Source organism: Cydia pomonella, chromosome 15, assembly GCF_033807575.1.
Source record: "Cydia pomonella isolate Wapato2018A chromosome 15, ilCydPomo1, whole genome shotgun sequence".
NCBI classification, from domain to species: domain Eukaryota; kingdom Metazoa; phylum Arthropoda; class Insecta; order Lepidoptera; family Tortricidae; genus Cydia; species Cydia pomonella.
Genome location: NC_084717.1, coordinates 1,521,425 through 1,542,102, shown reverse-complemented (window position 1 = coordinate 1,542,102; position 20,678 = coordinate 1,521,425). Strand labels below are relative to the sequence as shown.

General features: G+C 37.0%; 2 protein-coding genes across 2 annotated transcripts in view; one reads left to right on the top strand and one right to left on the bottom strand.

The window, feature by feature from the left end:
* Nucleotides 1–2,071: 2,071 nt before the first annotated feature.
* Nucleotides 2,072–13,376, bottom strand: LOC133525505 (mitochondrial genome maintenance exonuclease 1-like). Its single transcript, XM_061861766.1, has 5 exons — nt 13,055–13,376; nt 12,266–12,718; nt 9,943–10,156; nt 6,674–7,019; nt 2,072–5,951 (listed from the first exon to the last, which is right to left on the bottom strand). The coding sequence occupies exons 1-4, from the start codon at nt 13,254–13,256 to the stop codon at nt 6,680–6,682; spliced, it is 1,209 nt and encodes a 402-aa protein (XP_061717750.1). The 5' UTR covers nt 13,257–13,376; the 3' UTR covers nt 2,072–5,951; nt 6,674–6,679.
* A 580-nt stretch (nt 13,377–13,956) lies between these two features.
* LOC133525500 (connectin-like) overlaps nt 13,957–20,678 on the top strand; it is a 181,306-nt gene continuing 174,584 nt past the window's right edge. Inside the window, exon 1 of the mRNA XM_061861761.1 lies at nt 13,957–14,230. The gene's annotated coding sequence lies outside the window, so the exon portion shown is untranslated. The remainder of the gene's footprint in view (nt 14,231–20,678) is intronic.

Genomic DNA, 20,678 nt, shown 5'->3' with positions numbered 1-20,678 from the left:
ATTAAAAATTGTTGAAATTTTCACTGAGGGATAGTTAGAGCAAGGTTGTCTGTTCTCAGTACAAAATTTGATACTCAAGCCATAGCCACTTAGGTGGTGGGCAAGATGTTTATACATATTGCGTGCGTTTTAGGGATGTTAACTTATCGATTTCAATCATGTCATATATCGATAATCTTTACACAGCGGAACGGAATAGCGATTAACTGAAGCTTCGATATATTCACTAAAAATTAACATCATAGAAATGTAAATGGATACTTTGCGGAAAACATTTTAGTTGGTTTTGGCTAGTGTACCATGGATTTCCGCCGTTGATTATTGTAATATCGAATTAAAAAAATCATACTGGTCGACAAGAATATATAAAGTATCTGTTCATTTTAGGTAGTTTAATATGGTTGTTTCCAATTTTTTGAAACGCTTGTATTACTTTCTATATTAACTAAAAGTTGCTCCAAAATTCAACTTTTATGCTAAAAAAGGCTTTAAATACGTTGTTAAATTGACAAAATATATTTTGACAGATGCTTTCGCGCCCAAAACACTCTTTGAAATTGTGTGACGTCACAGTTTACGCTTTGACACATAACTACATACACACGTAGAAGATACGAACTGTCAACTGATATTTGTCATTTGTTGTTTATCACCTAGCTGTCAACAGTGTCAATCCGAGAGTTGTGACGTCATCCTAATCTTCAAAGACGTTTCGGGTTTGGTCACGTGACGTGTGCCAAAAGATATTTTAAATTCAATATTTACTAAAATATGGTCATTACAGGTCCCCTAAAAGTAGTTTAACATGTTCTTATAATCCAAAAGAATTTATTGGGATACAATTCTTTCCTAAGATTTGTAGATGGAAACAACCCTATTCCTTTCAAGTAAAATTAAAATTGTAAAAATACCGAGTTTATAGTTTACTAAAATAAATAAATATTATAGGACATTATTACATAAATTAACTAAGTCCCACAGTAAGCTCAATAAGGCTTGTGTTGAGGGTACTTAGACAACAATATATATACTCATTGTCAATCGTACATACAAATGTGGCTGTGTGTGTGTGTGTGTGGCTACGGTGGCAGCTACCTTAGACTACATCTTTAGTATTATTATGTCTATGAGTTAGAGGTATGAACCATTATTTAAAATAGGTACCTACTATTAATTTTTTCAAAAATTTCATTTTTGATACCTACAAGCTTTTATCGCTGACTGTACTTTTCTTTCAACAGGCAACGAATACACATTGAGACAATTCTACCAAACCCAATTCGATTGCGTTGTTTTATCAAGAAATTCCTATGGCCACCTCCAGAGTCCATCATCAGAATTCAGATTAGCTCGATGGTATGTATATAGGTAACTACCATAATATTGCAATGTCAATTTTTACCCAACTTACATTATGTAAGCGAAATTTTAGCTTGCCAGAGCTCAAAGAGGGTGGGGGGGGAGTTTGGAGTTGTAGGCGTACATAGGCTACGGAGACTGCTTACCATCAGGCGGGCCGTATGCTTGTTTGCCACCGACGTTGTATATAAAAAAAGCTTGTAAATAAGTAGGTGCTTCCCTGCTTCCTCAAGTTGGCCGATGAAATTGACTTTTAAATGATGATTTTGAATCATAAATATTTACCCCCTTATTCATCATAAACGTCTACTAAATTTACGATGCCGCTAATAAACGTTTGTCCTTTTCCAACATACCAATACGTCGGAAAGGGACAAACGTTTATTAGCGGCATCGTAAATTTAGTAGACGTTTATGAATAAGGGGGTAAATATTTATGATTCAAATTCATCATTTAAAAGTCAATTTCATCGGCCAACTTGAGGAAGCAGGGAAGCACCTACTTATTTACAAGCTTTTTTTTAATGTTTTAGTCGGTAGGTAGCAAAGTTTGTTCAACCCTCGCAACACTTAGATTCCACTCTTCGAACCACTAATTCGTGGTTAAATTTTTATAGTAAAGTTGAAGGTGCCTAAATAATTATTTAGGAATCAAGGCGGTCTTAGGCTTATCGTGTGTAACAGATGCAAAAGGGGAAATAAAATAAACACAAACTTTTTATGGTTTTATTACAAGATATGGACTGAGTTATACAAACATAAATCAGACTTGGATTATAATAATGATTTCAGAGTTTACAAGTTTTACTCACATGTTACTTATAATTTATAATGCGACGAAGGCGCCGTTGTCAAAATCTGATAGCTGATCAAAACATCGCGAGAAAATAATGAGACGGGAGCATGACATACCATACCTACACGTACTTACTTTGTATCAAGTATGGAAGGTAGAGGTAAGGATTGGAATCTCCATATGCCAAAAAGTGTCATCAAAAAACTTTAAATAGGTGGAACAATACCTAGAATACTTGAAAAGAAAATCAAATCATAGCGCACTTCACTCCGTCAATAACGCGTAGGTTCTTAGCTACTCTAGCGACACTCGGGAGAGATTTGGAACTATTATTTATAGCCGACAACTGGACACTTGCATCAGTTCTGCGTTTGGAGATTGCGTTCCTTACCTCTACCTTCCATAGTATCAAGTCAATGGTAGCGAAAAGGTTAGTTTTTTTTTATCGAGGAACGGCTTAGTCCATAACATACAATATTGAAATTATTTCGAATATGTCAGACCTTAAAATTAAAGGAACATGAAATATCTACGTTTATAAAGCATTAATGTTATTAAACGTATTATGAACTTACCATACAGGGATAGAATAATCATATACAGCATGAAAGAAAAATAAAAAAATCTGAGTAGTTTTTTTACATAAAGCGATATATTTAACAATAGATTTTTACTATTGTTACTGTATTTGTTTTGCGACAGTCAAAATATTAAGTTGTACACATTTTAAACGATTTACCATACTATTTATATTATCACACAGTAGGTAAGGGCGTGTTTATATACGGTCGACTTCTTATGACGACAGATTAATAAGTAAAAACGCGCCTTCAGATAAAAAGTAAACGAATTACATTTTGCGTCATTTTGGTTCCTGCAGTTTATGATTAATTTTCTACCTTACCAAAATAATAAAGTGTAAAGTACAATCATACTGATGGCCAGCGTGTTTTAAATATCTATTCTAATTCTATTTGTGTTAAAAAAAAGTACATGTTAACCCTTTTCCAGGCCGCACCAATCTACAAGGTTTTCCCAAAAAATCCAAATATATTCAAATTAATCCAGCTTTGGTGATTCATTTCAAGACAAGTAACATTTCCTGAAAGTGTAATCTAATTTGAACCTTAAATCGGAATGCTAAAGTTGAAATTCTAATGGCGCGTATGTGGTCGATAAATCGTACTATGCCTGGAAAACGGTTAAAAAAATCACCTGTCAATTACAGGTACCAGATTTACTTTTGAGACATCTGTATTATGTAAATTTCCACTTTAACCGCCGTGACCGCAGTATGAGCAAAAAGTACAAGAACGACAAAAATACAACATGGACAATGTAATTTGCAATTTTATAGTTTATCATAAATACTTACACCACACAAACAAATAATTTTAAACTGTAAGACACAGCCCGCATTTTAAAAAAAAGGGATTATTCTTATGTGACTTAGGTAGCGATGTGATGTAGTGAAGTTTATGCTATTGCTAATAAATGCTATGATTTTTTTTCATATTCTGAAAAATCTAAGAATTTGAAACTGTATTCGAAACTGACTAGGCGATCACTACTTTTTTGGTATTTCGCTATAGTTGATAATTTTACAATAAGCTAATACAATTTTCACAATATTAATCCCGAGTGCTATCAACAAATTGTTACAACAATTCAACACTTCATGTCGCTTGTCGCTGTGGATAAGATATGATTGAAGCCAGGGCAAGTATGAAAGTGTGAGAGTGATCCATTTCTTATCCACGGCGATAAACGATAAAAACGACTGCTAGCTGGGTGGTGACTTATGACAATATTTTCTCTTTTATAACCTACTTTGAATCTCACCATTATTTGTTAATGAGTCTTGCTTGGATTTACAGTGTTAGTTGTTTTCCCGGATTCTGCACCAGGTCAAAGGACAAGGTACACACAACAAAATGTACTAAATTAACATGGAACCATGTGAAATGATAGAGTTCTCACTTTTATTTTTAACTGACTTCAAAAAAGGAGGAGGTTCTCAATTCGACTGTTTTTATTTTGTATGTATGTGAGATATCGATATCTCCAAGAATCGTGAATCGATTTTCAAAATTTTTATTTTAATCGAACGGGTAGATGGTCTCGTTGGCACCAAGGCGGGGTCTGATGATGGGATCTTGGAGAAATCGAGGGAACTCTTCAAATGTTATAGGTACATGTATGGCGCTTTTGGTAATAATTAAAGTCGGTTTTATTTTTTGTTAAAAAGTTTTTTCTGTTAATGTTTTTTAAGGTTAATTATAGTTATTTACGATACAAGTGCTGAAAATAAAAAATTCGCAACGAGTGATGATGGATAAAAGCACGACCGAAGGACGGAGGATCAACCTTCAAAAGTGCGACCAAAAATGAAATGCAAGTGTGTGCGCAAATTGTCTATGTGAGATCAAAAATATTAGTAACAGTGTTAATCCGAGAGTTGTGACGTCATCAGAATCTTCAATGACGTTTCGAGTTTGGTCACGTGACGTGTGCCAAAACATATTTTAAATTCAATATTTACAAAAATATGGTCATTACAGGTCCCCTAATAGTAGTTTAACATGTTCTTATAATCCAAAAGAATTTATTGGGATACATTTCTGCCCTAAGTTTTGTAGATGGAAACAACCCTATTACCTGTGAAATGAGTAGGTATTTGCCTGGGTTGTTTGGCCCTGTGACACTACACGACACTACCTTCACTACATTACTTTATTTATGGTTTTCTTCCTGATTCATTTATATTTTTTACATTAAAAAATACGGCAAAATACTGCGGCCGAGATCTAACTCAAAAATGGTTACATTTTCTCATTTGTAGTCTGCCTCTTTCGCACTCCCTATCCTCCATAAAAAAAAAACTCGATGAGATGTTCATATACGTGATGGCTTCCGTTTCGCACACTTCATCTGTCTTTAAGCGAAGCAGGTCTGTGAAATCGACACGAGTTGCGAATTACCTATTCGCACATGTATCGTATGTTTTACAGTATATATGGCTCTTTAAAGTTTGGACATATGCACGGAAAGTGCTCACTCCCGCACGTGCGGGAAAGTAGCACCATATGTACTGTAAAGAGGATTTATATTGTATTGCATTGTATTGTACAGTATCACTTAATTTTAATTATCAGAACTTTTTTCTGGTGTTTTATATTTTAGCGTTAATTATGAAGTCAAATTTTTTACTGTTTTTATGTTAAAAAAGTGTTGTATTTGTTAAATCTCGCCCAAAAAAACCTTTGTTTATCCAAACAAGTGTCCGTCAATTTTCTGCCACCAGAGGCAGCACTAGTACAAACCATAGAGTAACTTATATAGTATACCATAAACAGTTTTTGACGATTTTTCACAGATTATTTGTTACAAATAAATAAAGGCGGTTTGTTTACAGTTTGTGCTAATGGCGCCCCCTATGCAGAGTGTTGCGTAATATTCCCTAAAGGGTAATCGAGTTTCTAGTGTATCTGTTCTTTTAGTACTGCAATACCAAGCTTAAGACTCCTTAGACTGAAATAATGGTATATTTTATCTGGGCATGACCATGATATTATATAACATGACAATAATTATTAAACAACTATTATAGATCCGAAAAATCTTAAGAGTACTAGCCAATTATTTTCGATTTGGGAAGACTAAGTCCATTATAACTTCAACAACAGTCTTTTTTTCATAACAAATTTTACAATGACCGAGACTCACAAATTTTGAAAGTAGCTGGAATTGGTTTTCTTTATTTCTTCAGTTTTATTTTCCATCCGCTTTATCCCCGCTGAAAATAAAAAAGTTTTGAATTATTTTCGAAATATTAATATGATGAATAAAATCTGTGGATAGGCATAGGCCGGGGGTTCCCAAAGTGTGCGCCGCGGCGCCCTGGTGCGCCGTAGAAAGTAAAGAGGGGCGCCGTGACTTCTGTCATTATCCGAAACCACAAATATTCGCGGGTACCTATTTGAGCGCTCGCAGCGTTAAATAATATAGCGTCGTGTCACTCTTTTTAGACCGTGATTTTAAATTTACAAGGGTGCCGTTGCAAAATACTAAACTTGTAACTGCGCCGCATGTTGAAAAAGATTGGGAACCCCTGGCATAGGCAATAAGCCGTCGGTACTTTTATGAAACCTACTGAGATTAGGTTATTTATTATATGGTGAATTTTTGTTCTGAATGGATAATTTAAAGTATACACACGGAAAACCACTGGGCTATGGCATAATCAATTGAAATAATATTGAAAAAAAAAAAACAATTGAATTAATCGAAAAATGTCAACAAAAAAAAAACTACATTAATTAACTTACCTATTCAAATATGTCAGCATTAAAACTGACTCTGACGACGCTAACTTTGCACTCTTGGCAGTAAGAATGCAGACATATCCCTAAACCCTATAAGCTGCATACTTGACGTAGCACTTTGCCAGAAAACTTCGCGTGGTCCAACTCTAGTAATTCATAAATAGAAAGGATATACATACTTCAAATTACTCACCAATAATTACTGGAGATTCCCGATTTCTTCCTCAAACAACCTCTTCCCGCCTTTCAAAATCTTCTCAGAGTCCTGTCCATGTTTCTTCATGTATGTCTCCAACCGTATCAGCCACTGGGCCCAGTGTTCCCTAAGCTTGTCCATTGAGAGATGGTAGTAATCCGCTTTGGAACCATCGGTGTAGGCGATGACTAGAAGAGCATCCCGGACATTCAAATGCTTGTAGTTCAGATCGTTGCACACTGCTCCGAAGTAGGCTGCTAGCTGCACTGGGTTGTCGTAAGTCGTGGCTATGGATTTGCGTTGCTTATCAGATTTCTTCCATTCAATTAGGGTTGGCTTGTCGCTGGAAATAAAAATAATAAATTGACACCTTGGCTCAAATAGGACTGGGCCACGATTATCGCATGCATCCGGATAGATGTTCTAATCAAGTGGATGCTGGTAGAGCAGCTTGGGCCCAGGAGATGGCGACACCTTCCTTTACAACTGGACGGAGGAACCACAAAACCGGGAGTTATGGAGAACCAGGGGAGAGGTCTTCGCCCAGCAGTGGTACACTCAAATAGGCTAAATAAATAAAATTGCAATAATGACACTTTGGGCCCTATTCATAAAAGCTTCTAAAATGTAAGACAAGAGGAAACCTCTTCTGTAATAGTACATTACTGTAGAGGACGGGAAACGAAGAGTTGCAGGCCAGTAGATTTAGTTACGGATAGGGATACGCAGCCGGGAACCCCGTTTCTCGCCGAGATTTGTATTATAGTGCTTTTGTCAAACTAGCAATTAACAGAAAAAAAATTGTAGTCGATTTGTTTTATTCGAGGGTTTACAGGGTCAACAGTATTCTGAATGCTATTGCTAACAAATATGATAGCTCGAGCCTCGCTCATTGGATTGGGCAAATTAAAGGGGTAGCATCTAGCCCACATTGAGGGAATAATGAAGCAATGTTAAATGTGCCGATAACACTAACCTTTAGTTTTAAGTTTGTTTGTTTTGTTTTCACATAATACTAACAACTATGAAGCCTGATCTTCGAAATAAAGATATTTTATTTTATTTATTTAACAAATGACGAATACGAATATACTACTATTCGATGGCCGAATGCCAAGACGGTGTGTCACAATTTAACGTTTAAAAACAAAAGAAAGTTGATTTACAGGCCTAGGTACGTAAAGCTGTATGATATTCCATTACATATTTCATTTTCACTCATCGCACCGGATACGTAGTATTTCCGAACCTAATTTGAAGTAAGTAGTTTGAGAAAAATGAGTTAAAAAGAAGCTTCCGCATTTATAATATTATTTTCCTCGAAATTGTGTTGATAAACGTCGTAAGAAACGCGTGTGCTATGGTCATTACCCACATCGGCTTTCTTCGCGCTCGCTTGTAGCTCGCGCGCACAATATCGCCTCGTGTGTAATGACCAACTTAGCACACTTGTATCACAATGTACTATTATAGTGGGGTTGTGACTTTGTCTGGCCAAGTTGGTGGTAAAAATAATTATTTCCAAAAACCGGCCAAGTGCGAGTCGGACTCACGCACGAAGGGTTCCGTACCATTATTTATAAAAACGGCAAAAAAAATATGTTTGTTGTATGGGAGCCCCTATTAAACATTTATTTTATTCTGTTTTTAGTATTTTTATAGCGGCAACAGAAATACATCATCTGTGAAAATTTCAGTCAGACAGACGGACGGACGGACAGTGAAGTCTCAGTACCTTTGACCCTTTGGGTACGGAACCCTAAAAGACAACTGTAGACAAGTTGTTATAATATGATTTTTTTCAGAAATACGTATTTTATTTTCATAGAAGATGAATTGTTGTAGGTACAAAGGAATGATTAAATGAATTTAATAAATACGAGTATGAATTTAGCATATTGTAAATAATGATTTAATTTACATTACATTGCTGCTTTTACGCAGTTGACTGACCAGACTACAAACTGCATTTGATTTATTGTGATATTGTGACGTCATTCAGGCAATGGCCACATAAATAAAAGGGTTAAGGACAGTTAAAAAACAAAGTATGGTAATGAGTGTAATGAACCTATTTCTCGCCTTTTTACGTCAGTATTTATTACTGCACTTGACTTTGAATGCTTCACCTTCATTTACATGAATGGAATGCCCCGCCCTCTGCAATATCTTTATTCATGAAAGTCTGTCAAATTCAAAATATCTCTAAAATTCGTCTTGTCAAAGACGTTTGTGATTGTTACACAGACCATAATTATTTAACTGAAGCATTTTAAGACGAATGTGGAGGATCCGTGCGAAATCACATTTTCATAAAAACGTAGTCCTCATTTTCCTTTCTGGATATAATTTTTTTGAATATATTTTGACATAATTTGTTGTAGGTATATCAACCACATCAACGTAGGGGACGTTTGATTTTTTTTTTCGAATTTTTAATTATTATAAGAGTTACGAGCATTTAGAAATTTATACGAAATCTGTTGTTTGCTCCTAATTCTTACAATACCCAAAAAAAAATCAAACACGAATCGAATTGAATCAAAGTTAAACAAATTATGTAAGTAAAAATATTTTCCATAATGTTAATAGGATAAAAGAGGAAACTGGGGACTACGTTTGTATGGAGAAACGGCCGTCCCCTTTCCTCTTAAAGGCCTGCGCAAGCTGGCGGAGCGCAGCGCAGATCATCGAAGAGCATTTTCTCCGCGCAGCGCACACTGACGAGGGCTCGTCCCGCGCCGCGCCGCGAGCGCCCGCCAGCGCGCCGGGGGATGACGCCTGCCGCCCGGTATAGTCTACTAACTAAAATCCTCCGTGATGCTCCGAGATTGGTCTCACGAGCATTCTAAATTATACCTTAATATATATACATTTTTTAGTGATCTGCACTGCGCTGCGCTCCGCTTGTTTGCGCAGTGCGTACGCCTTAAGAGCCCGTTAACGATTTTAGAGCAAAAATGTGAAATTTAAAGATTTAGTCATTAAAATTGTACACCTTTTGTTACGTAATATCTAAACAACAAGTATTCGTTTCTAATAGCACGTCTTCTCATCTTACTTTTTAAGAATGAGGTCGCAAGCGTGCGTCCCCGGTAATATGTGACGAAAAGAGACACTAAAAATTCATCAAAAAATTATGAGAAAGGAGATCTATACTCTCTGAAGCATGCCGCGCGAGTGACTAAAAATACGTGATTGTAAACCGTAGAATTCGTTTAATGTTAATATGTCTCACAACAGTTTAAATTCGATTAAATACTTACTCATAATAGGCAATAGCGTCAAATATCCCTCTATATTTTAAAACTGGGTGTACTACGTTGGACTCTATGGCTTTCGGAGAGGATATGTGCTTCAACACCTCAGCTACCGAGTTCCAGACTGGCTCCACATCTTTCTCTATGCGGAGCTGAGATTTCGGCTGAGTGAAGTAGTCTTTGAGTGTGCTGTGGAATTTCGAGCCCAGAGCCAATTGAGCTGCCAAAAAGAAACATTGTATAAATAAAAGCAAATTCAAATTACATGTTAATTGGCAGCATGTTTATTATGTAATGCAGCATATATTATTGATATTATGAAACAGAAACATCAAAAACTGTATCTTTAGGTATTTAAATAAAAGCAAACAAACAATTTGTACATGTTCCTTCCACTTATAACACATTTATATTAAAATAAAACGAAAACTGCATCCAAATCAGTTCACCCGTTTAAGCACTCTAAAGTTACGGTGCCACAGACAGACAGACAGACAGACAGACACACACACACACACACACACACACACACACACACACACACATACCGGAAAATTTATAATTGCTTTTCACGAAAATATGGTAAAAATAAAGACTAAAATGATTCATCATTGTATCAGCCATGGAAACCTTCCATACAATATTGAGGTCTTTCAGCCCTGGCAGTCAAAACGCCGATCACAGTGATATTATAAATATAAATTAACTAAGTCCCACGGTAAGCCAAGAAGGCTTGTGTTGAGGGTACTCAGGACAACAATATATATAATATACAAATACTTAAATACATAGAAAACATCCATGACTCAGGAACAAATATCTGTACTCATCACACAAATAAATGCGCTTACCGGGATTCGAACCCAGGCCCATCGGCTTCATAGGCAGGGTCACTACCCACTAGGCCAGACTGGTCATCAATTATGTACCAATTTGTCATTCTTAAAAAAGTTCGCCTGGCAGCACCTAGCTTTTAATCTGTGCTTTATTTTATGTAAGGCAAATACAGGTAAGTGTGTCTATACCCCACGGTAAATGTAGTTAAAAGCAGAAATGAACATTTACATGTGAGTTATAATTTAATGTTGTTCCTTAAACAACAACCAAGTGTCTACCAGAAAAAAGTCTGTATAGCATGTCATATAAAATTGTCAATAGAATAATGTATTGAATATTATAACTGCCTTAATTATAAGACTTTGAATGCACTAAAGGCTCAATATTAAAGATGATGACACGAATTTGTTACTTTTCTTGCTATCTGATGGCAGACTGATTAAGCCTGGGTGAGTGAAAGAATAAATAGCAGACCTTTACCCAGCAGTGGTCCCACTGCTCTACTAACACTGCACTCTAGGCAAGATCTTACTCATGATTTTAGTCATAGATCACAATATAAATGAAATTAGTGTAGTACAATCAAAGAATTAATTTGATACTTGCCACAGTGATAATCAACATTAAAGTCATTAGGGATGTCCCTACTATTGTCATTGTGATAAGGTATAAAATTATAGAATTACTTAAGCTTACTTATAGCTTACTCTTATTTACTTCGGACATTTCTCACACCGCTCCCCGGATAGCCTAGAGAGAGTAAGGGTGCCTTTCAACCAGATGTGTTCAACTATGCTGTGCTATGTTTTCATACATTTGAACCGTAGCTGCAGCTGGAGCTGCGTTTCAAATGTATGAAAACATAGCATAGCAAGCATATCACATCTCTGGTTGAAACGCACCCTTATTATGGCGGGCAAGTTGAAGGCACCAAACCTCAGGGCCCTCCCCCTACTAGATGGTGTGCTCAAATCACTGCACCTATGTAATTAAAACTACACAAGGCCATGCGCTTGGCGAGGAATAGAAGCCTATGGAGGAATCTGGTCTTCAACAGGACATGATGTCATGAACCTCAGCATTGAGGGACCAACTTAAGAAGAAGAAGCTTACTTAAACTTACCATACAAGAAGACAGACTAAGCTATTTAGAAGTATAGATGATAAACAAATAAATGTTAGTAGAAATATCACCAGAGGCATGTTTAAAGATTTTGTGCCCGGGCCAGTTAGCCTTCCCGCCCCATTAAGTGACGATAAATTATTTCATTGAAGAAAAAACCTGCTTTGGCACCCTGCTGCAGCCTGGCGCCCCGTGCCATGGCTCCCCTGGCCCTAGGGTAAAAACGCCCCTGAATATCACTCACCATTTTTAAGAAAATAACTATCAATGACTCAATTGTCGATAGCATTATATGATATGTGGTAGCATTAAACATGTTGCTTAATAAAACTCAAAAGAAGTTGAATGGCATACAAAAATGACTCTTACCTTGATAGAATCGATCAAACTCCTCTTGTCCCATTTCAGCAATTCTTTCCTGTTTCCACTTTTCTAATGCTGCCCTAGATTCATTCGTCATTGTTTTATTTAGAATCAGAGTCACCGATGGATATTGCTGGGCATAATCATTCCGGTACGGCTTGATCTGAAGAATCTTGTCCTCTGACACATAACCCTGCTCTGCTGCTGTGCTTCTAGCAGCACTGACAGCTGCTGAAGTCTTCAAACCTCTCACACTAGCATTATTTAACAGCACACCCACAAAGTTAACACAAGTCCTTGTATTCTGCCACATTTTTCTTTTAAAAATGTCCACTGGCAAAACAGGATTGTATTTGAGGCAGGTTATATCATTTTTCTTAGCACTACTGTCGAATTTCACTGCACTTTCGTTAGGCGCCGACGCTCTGTTGTTTTGATCCGTGAGTTTGCTATTTTTAGCTGCAAAGATAAGTATAAACTGAGAATGCGGCGTATCTACGCGTGTATAACTCACGGCGCCAGTAACGTAATGTCATATGATTGTAATTGGCAAGGCACGACTATCTGCATGCGGCTGATACGCAATAAAACTGACGGACCCGTGAATACAAATATAAACGACCAAGTAAACAAAGCCATTAGAGGAGACGGCGCGTCAAATCTTTTTTTCATGAGTAAATGTGAACGTTATGACTCCTCACATGGCAAACCAGCCTATTTTTACCTTCAGTAGAGTAGAAAGTTGTAATAAATCTCGCCAAGGTTACAGAAACCTTACAATCGATTTGCACTTACCAGACTTCCGTAATTTTTGTTTCCTCTGCTTGTTTGTCTCCAATAACGGGCCGAACAGGTCTTTGTTCTCTTTATTGTACAGCTTAATCTTTTCTGCCGGTTTCAAGAGAGAAGCGGGATGAACCACTTTAGTCCTGATCGAGTCCTTCGAACTACTCGATAAAGAAATCCTTCGGCCAATGGCCGATATAGGTCGTAACATTTCGAAGAAAGATATATTCTGCCTTTATTTTTCGCTTTAAGAAGTATTATTATAAAATCAGGACGTCAGTATAGATCACTAGAAATCTAGAACAGTTGGTAAATGCGTAGAATTGCAGGCATTTTGAAAATTGCTGTCAAATCACTGACAGTTACAAGCGATGCAACGCCATATTTTAAATTGAAATGACATTGACATTTCGCCTTATGAAGGCATTCAGCGAAGGACATTGTGATACTAAATCCTTAATCGACTAAATATACATTCACCGTAGTGAATAAAATAAAAAACGAATAATCAAATCAAAATTTGTGACTGAGCAATAGGATCCAAAACCAATCAAATGGTAATATGTAAATAGTAAATATTTGTTTCTTTAACGCCATCTATGCAAAAAGAGTAGCAATACTTTACAAGATGGCTGAGCACATAAAGTAAACCATAGAGTAACCAAAATAAACCACTGAAAGTTCCACCTGTAGCATCTAGAGGGCGGAAACGTAGGTAAAGTATAATACGAACAATTTAAATTGTTACAAATTGAATACGATTTCATACTAGTCCCGTGTTTCTAAAATGTTTGATATAATAGCAAATAATGAATGAAACTCATGCAAAGCGACTAAATGAAATGTTTACCTCGTCGTTGAGAAATACGGTCCAGGATCGTTCTCTATATTTGGTAGTGTTATAGGACTTATAGGCAAGGTAAACATTGGCGGGAACGCGAAGCGGCAGCGGCATTTCAAAAACGCCGGTTGCCGGATTCGTACGGAACTACGGACTACTCAATATCTGAGTAAGACGCCGCGGAAAGTTCGAAATTTGAACAAGTGGCAGGAGAGCAAACATTGAATGTTACTGTATTCAAAAACCATAATGTAACATTAAACTGTGAAGTGTTGTAAAACAAATTGTTTGTGACTTTGTGTGCTGGTTACGAGTGCATTTTGCAAGTGGGATTCGAATTAAAGGTATGATTTTTTTAGGCAATAGGTGCATTCAATTAAAGCAATAGTAATTATCGATGGTAAAGGAAAAACTTTTCCACTTTTTTTTTAAATAAGGGTACTTACCTATGGTCGGTCAAGCCATTTCCGTCAGTAGAAAAAGAGACAAATATAAAAATGTAGGCGCGAAGGGTTATCGTCCCATAGAAAATTAGAATAACGCGCCTTTTTCTACTGATAAAGTTGTTTGACCGATTATAACTTAAATTGTATGAAAAAAAAATTATAAGTAGGTAAGTGCCAATATTTCTTGAAGAATGAATTACTATTAGGTGTAATTACTATATAATATCACAAAGGGCTAAAAATTAAAACATGGACGTATAGAGCCCTAGTCTCGTATTTAGTTTTAGGCGTAGAGTTGCAATTTTTTTTTTTTTACTGCGATTGCAGTTTCTTATGTCGCGAACGCGCTAATAGGTACATAGGTAATAAGTAAGAAAAAAATAACAAGAACTTTAACATTTAAACATTAGTTACGAATTTAAAAAAAACAAAACATTTTATACCACGTACTCATCTTATAAAAAAAAAAAAATGTTTTCCATTTGTAAATATTTTCCATGATTTTTTAGTATGTTATTGACACAATGAAAAACTAGGTTTATAGGTTTCCTTTTTTCGAAATTTGTAAAAAAAAATAAAAATTAAAAAAAGCGAAACCTATAAGTAAACCTGGAATATATTATGCTGAAGCGATTGACTTCAAAATCAAAGTGATTTGTTAAGATTTTGTAGTGTAAACCATTTTCTCCCGAAATGGAATTTCATAGAGAAATTACCGTTATTTCGTTAGATTCAAAAAGAAGCCTCTTAACGAAGCACTTGGCATGAAAACTTAGCGTGGTTCCACTCTACGTAAATGTTCATGCCAAGCTTCATGTAATTTAAGCATGATGTCGTTTTAAAATGAGAGTGTTTTACTTTTTTACCTCAGCAGCTCGAACAAGCCTACTTTCTTCACTCCAGAGATTGAGACAAAGTAGCTTTTTAATTTAGTGAAGGCCATGAATACAGGAATATTTCTAGAAGCTTTCGTCATAATGATGATGCCTTTCATTCATGAATGTAAATAAATGTGGTTAACTTTACTTGATGTTGAATTTTTTAACCCTTTAATATGTTCTCACTAACGACAGCTGAAAAGTTGTATGTGTCACATGAGAGCAAAGTTATTTTACATCTCGTGTTTTTGAGTCCCTCGCCAGTGGCGTAGCGTGCCTTGGCGGGGCCCCGTATTAAAATTTGTTTGGGGGCGGGAAGGTAAAGATTTCTCACAAAAACGCACGTTGGGGGCCCCCGTGGCCCGAAGGCCCCGTATAATTGATACGGCAGATACGGCGGTAGCTACGCCCCTGTCCCTCGCTACAGTCAAGATTCTAACTTAGAATCTTTCGCTTACTCAGGACTCAAAATCAACACTCGCAAGAAAAACCAGCTTTCCTCTCTTATTGCACCATGCTTAAGAGTACATAATTTAATGATGAGTTATGAAAAAGTAAATGTACCTATCAGTCTCACAACGGATGCTCATGAATGGTCATTGTTCCCGGTCATGATTGTTATCTCCCCAAAACTCTTCCTGGAAGAAAGGCCGCGCCGCTATCTAAAGCGACATTACAAATTTTAATATAAGAACTTAATTAATTTGGAGTCGTTTTTAAGTACATACCTACATTATTATTGTAATTTTGGACATTTTTATTTTGTATTTTTGATACTCTAAATTAAATTACTCTCTGTGAAAATATTTTCTGTTATTTCAATTTTATTACGAAAAGGTAAGTATTTGACCACAATCTCACCAGATGCCGATGGCATCATGATGGCATGAAAGTGCCGATGCAGTCTAGGATGGAACATGCTTACCTAAAAGATGTATATTCACTCTCGATTTAAAAAGATCCAAGTTGTAGTGGACTGGGAATAGATTTGCAGGAAATGAATTCCACTCCTTAGCCTATCGCATGATAAAGCTGGATGCGTAGCGTTTAGTGCGAATCAGTGGTAAAGTAACGACGTAAGGGTGAAACGCAAGTCCGCGTCTAGTCCCACGGTGGCAAAACGGAGATGGGGGGATAAGATTATGTAATCCCATCGCACACTCCCCGACATATATCCTGTAAAAAACCGATAAACAGGCTACCTTTCTACGGTGTTCTAGGCTCTGCAGTCTAGCCTCTACCAATCTCGCATGCCCAATAAGCTTCCTAGCGCGTTTGTCTATAAAATCTAAGGCGGCTAGCTGATACTTGGCGGATCCATCCCAAAGGTGGCTGCAATACTCCATACACGACCGGACTTGAGCTATGTAAAACTAAAGAAGCTGCCCCGGTGTGAAGTACCGCTTGACCCTAGAAAGGACGCCTAGCTGCAGAATTATCCAGAGATTCAATATACGCCCCAAAACTCAGGTTAGATGAGATACTTGTGCCAAGTACAAACACTACTATTCAAACTAAAGAAGAAAGAAAGAATGACCACGGCCTCCAGCTGCCAAGGCCTCTGAGCGGTCTAAAGTCAGACCAAACCAGAAAAGCGCTAAGTGATTTTGATATCCCAGACAGTGCAAGGGTTAAGTAATCGTCATAATTTTATAGAAATTTGACGTTTAAATTAAAATAACACGTGTACCGTCTGAGTGAAAGAGCTATTCTACACACTATAGAAAACAGACGCGGAAAAATGATTGGACATCTAATACGACACGATAACTTCCTTAAAACTATCCCGGGCGGATAGCACGCAAGCGAGGTAGAGGAAAACCCAGACGCAGTTACGTAGACCAAGCGAAAGAAAAAGTAGGGGTCGTGTCGTACCAAAAAGTCAAAGAGTTGGCGCAAGATAGGAAAATCTGGAAGATACTCCACCGACAAGACAATAACTCTTAAGTTCATGATGATGATGTACCGTCTGAGATATCAAAATCGCTGCCAACTTATCTTGGTTTGACTGTTAGGCATCTATCGCGTAAACAGAGGACACTCGTTCGGTTCCAACTCTGGATACTGAAGGCTTTGGTCATTTTTTCCTTCCTATATGACAGAGCCGTTCCGTGGAGCAGGGTTTTATTTTTTATACTACGTCGGTGGCAAACAAGCATACGGCCTGCCTGATGGTAAGCAGTCTCCGTAGCCTATGTACACCTGCAACTCCAGAGGAGTTACAGGTGTGGGCCGTGTGGGAATTTCCCGGAAGAAGGAATATTCCCTTATGGGAAATTCCTGGGACTTAACAGTCTGCTAGAACTAAAGATGACAATACATATTGGATAAATAATTTAGGTATTTTGAGATTAAGGGACGATTATTATGATATCAAGTGGAATTAAACTTTTAGAATTTATGGAATAAGGTATTTTGAGAAATAAAATTTGGCATTCCGAGATTCAGGCACTTTGACACTGTCTCGTTTTGAAATCTAGAAATTTTGGTAAATGGGTGAAATAAAATTAAGGTATAATAAAAACAAAGCAAATAAAGTAGCCATAAACCGTAAACTGCAAGTGGCACCCAAGAAAAAACTTGGGAATTGGGTTTGAATATAACAGTCGCCACTATGGAATTTAATGAAATACGGCTTCACTTTAAGCCCCCGCAGTTCTTGGATGTGAGTGGGCCTTCTTCACGAAGTCGGACCATTTAGAAATTTTCTCCATACAAATACAAAAAAAAATTATAGATCGGGAATAACTAATAGTTATGTGTTCATAGTTTGATAATGCAATGCAAAAGATCTCATAAAAACCCGTCCTAAATACTTGTATGTACAAAAATTTCTTGGTAAAACGCTTACGGATCTCGACTATTCTTATTGAGTTGTATTTGTTTTATGCCGGCCGGCGGGGCCGGGAATTTAATTTGGCAAATGGCATAATTTTTTTAAATGTTTTAAAAAAAGTTCAAGATGCCAAATGTTGACTGAATTTCTGATAATAAAATAGTATCTATGCACAATTTCAACATCCCTGTATTTTACCTTCAAGGGGCAATATTCCTGGGAACGTTCCCGGGAATAATCTCACCCAGGGAAATTTCCCGGGAACCGCACATCATTATTTACAACATTTTTTTCGTTTGAAGGGGACCTTTTGCACGTAAGTCTATAATATTTTTTTTTATACCACGTCGGCGGCAAACAAGCATACGGCCCGCCTGATGGTAAGCAGTCACATGCGCGTTGCCGACCCTGTAGAAACCCGTACAATACTTTAGTCCCTTGAGAAAATCACGGGTTAAGTCTAGAGTGCTCACTTCATACATGGCTTACCTTACTGAATCATAATAAGATTAATAAGTTTTCCTACTCCTCTACTGTTATCTGTCATTTATGCATTCATTAACACGAATATAAGAACATACATAAAAGGTTTCAAGAAAAGTCTATATTGTCTATTCCTCATAAAAGCTCTTGTGCTTTTAATCGCTATAACGTTACTGCGATTAATGGCTACCAACCTAACAAAACCAAAACGAATACAGTTTTAAACTAAGTGCATTGCTTCCAACTTACAAAATATTCATTTGGTTGCATAGTAAAAATAATTACTTCATAAGTCAGAAACACGCATGTGACACCCGTAATATAGCAACACCCATAGACTACGAAGACCGCTTAGCGTTGCTTGTTAGTCTCCGTAGGCTACGGTGGCCAAAATTGAGAAAAAACTGTCCAAAAATTTAATTTAGCAAGTAGCAAGTACCAGGGCCTCATGAGTTACGAGGTGTCGCTGACCGGCCGGCCGCGGCCCGGGGCGGGCCGGGCGCGTAACAAGGTATGCTCGCGCGTCTTGGCTATATACTTTTCCTTTGTTTACCTAAATTAAGATTTATTTTTGTTGACTCGTAGGAAAAATATTGTATGCAACGTTGTATAAGTAGGTCAAAAAAATGCTCGTGGCGTATTCCTTTACAATGTTCGCCTACGCCTTCGGCTCCGGCTCACATTGTAACTCACGCCACTCGCCTTTTTTGACCCTTTTTATACAACTGTTGCATAAAATACTATAGTAACACCACAGAATAAATAATAGTACTACCATACAGAAATGTCAACAAGCTAAGGGCTTTTGAAATGTGGATTTATCGAAGGATGCTCAAAATAAAATGGACTGATAGGATAACTAATATCAGAGTTTTGGAAATCATAAAAAAAGATCTAGAAGTAGTATCAACAATTAAGAAAAGAAAAGCAGCGTATTTTGGACATATATATAGAAACAATAAATACAACCTACTGAAATTAATAATTGAAGGAAAAATTCAAGGCAAGCGTGGTCGTGGTAGAAGGCGCACATCATGGACTAAAAATATAAGAGACTGGTTAAAAGTGAAGAGCATAGATGGACTAATTCGCATGACTGAACATAGAGAGACATATAGACATATGGTCGCCAACCTCCTGGACGGAGATGGCACGTGAAGAAGAAGAATACAGAAATGACACTTCCTACAAAACCGATGTTTGACACCGATTCAGGATCGAATTATGCTGTCCCTTTCTTATGTATGGCACTATCGCTTCCGGCCATTTAGGGTAGTCAAAATACAAGTCATTATCTTATCTGTAGTCGTGCACGTATAGGGACGTCAAGTTGTGCCAACCCTAATAATTGCTCGGAGCAATGCTGAACCGAGCGGAGCCGGAAAAAGCCGAAAGGAGGAGTGTCGCCCCCCTGGTATTACGTTTAACACTTACTATTCATAAGTATGAAACTTGCTTAAAACTTTAAACTTACTAAGCTTATTATAAATACATTTTCGGAAAGTTCACATAAACTTATTTTATGTTGTTATAGTCTGGCAAACCAAATTTGTCAGTAAATAAAAACGAAGAAAACTATACTCATCCCTTTCTTTTGAGTCAACACACTAATAATATTAGACTAATACTACCGTCCGAGAAATGGGCCCCTGACCTATAGCTACCGAGCTATAATAGCTATTATACGTTAAGTGAAGTAATCAGGTTGATCAAACACAGTTACGTTACGATCCACGGTACTTGTTGATTCTCGCGCCCTTGCTAAACGAATCGCGTCCTAATATTTGGTAAATTGGTGTTTAATGGGTAGAATAAAGTACATCATAACGTTTTTAACGAAGTAGACGGTCCGTTATTTACTTCTTTTCGACTCTTAACTTCAGTATTTCGTGTATTTTGGGTCATTACGAAAAGTACAGAATGTCAGGTATGTAATTCCAAAAAAGGATTCAAATATGATTTTGTATAGTAATTTAAATTGTATTTTTTCTTATTTCATGAATGTTAATTATAAGATGTAATGTTTTGAAAAGATGTGTCCCGCCGAGTTTCTTGCCGGATATTGGGATACCCTCCAATTTTAAATCTTCTCGGGTCAGAAGGCCTACCGCGAACCACGTTCGACGTGTTACCTCCCTGTCACGCTTAC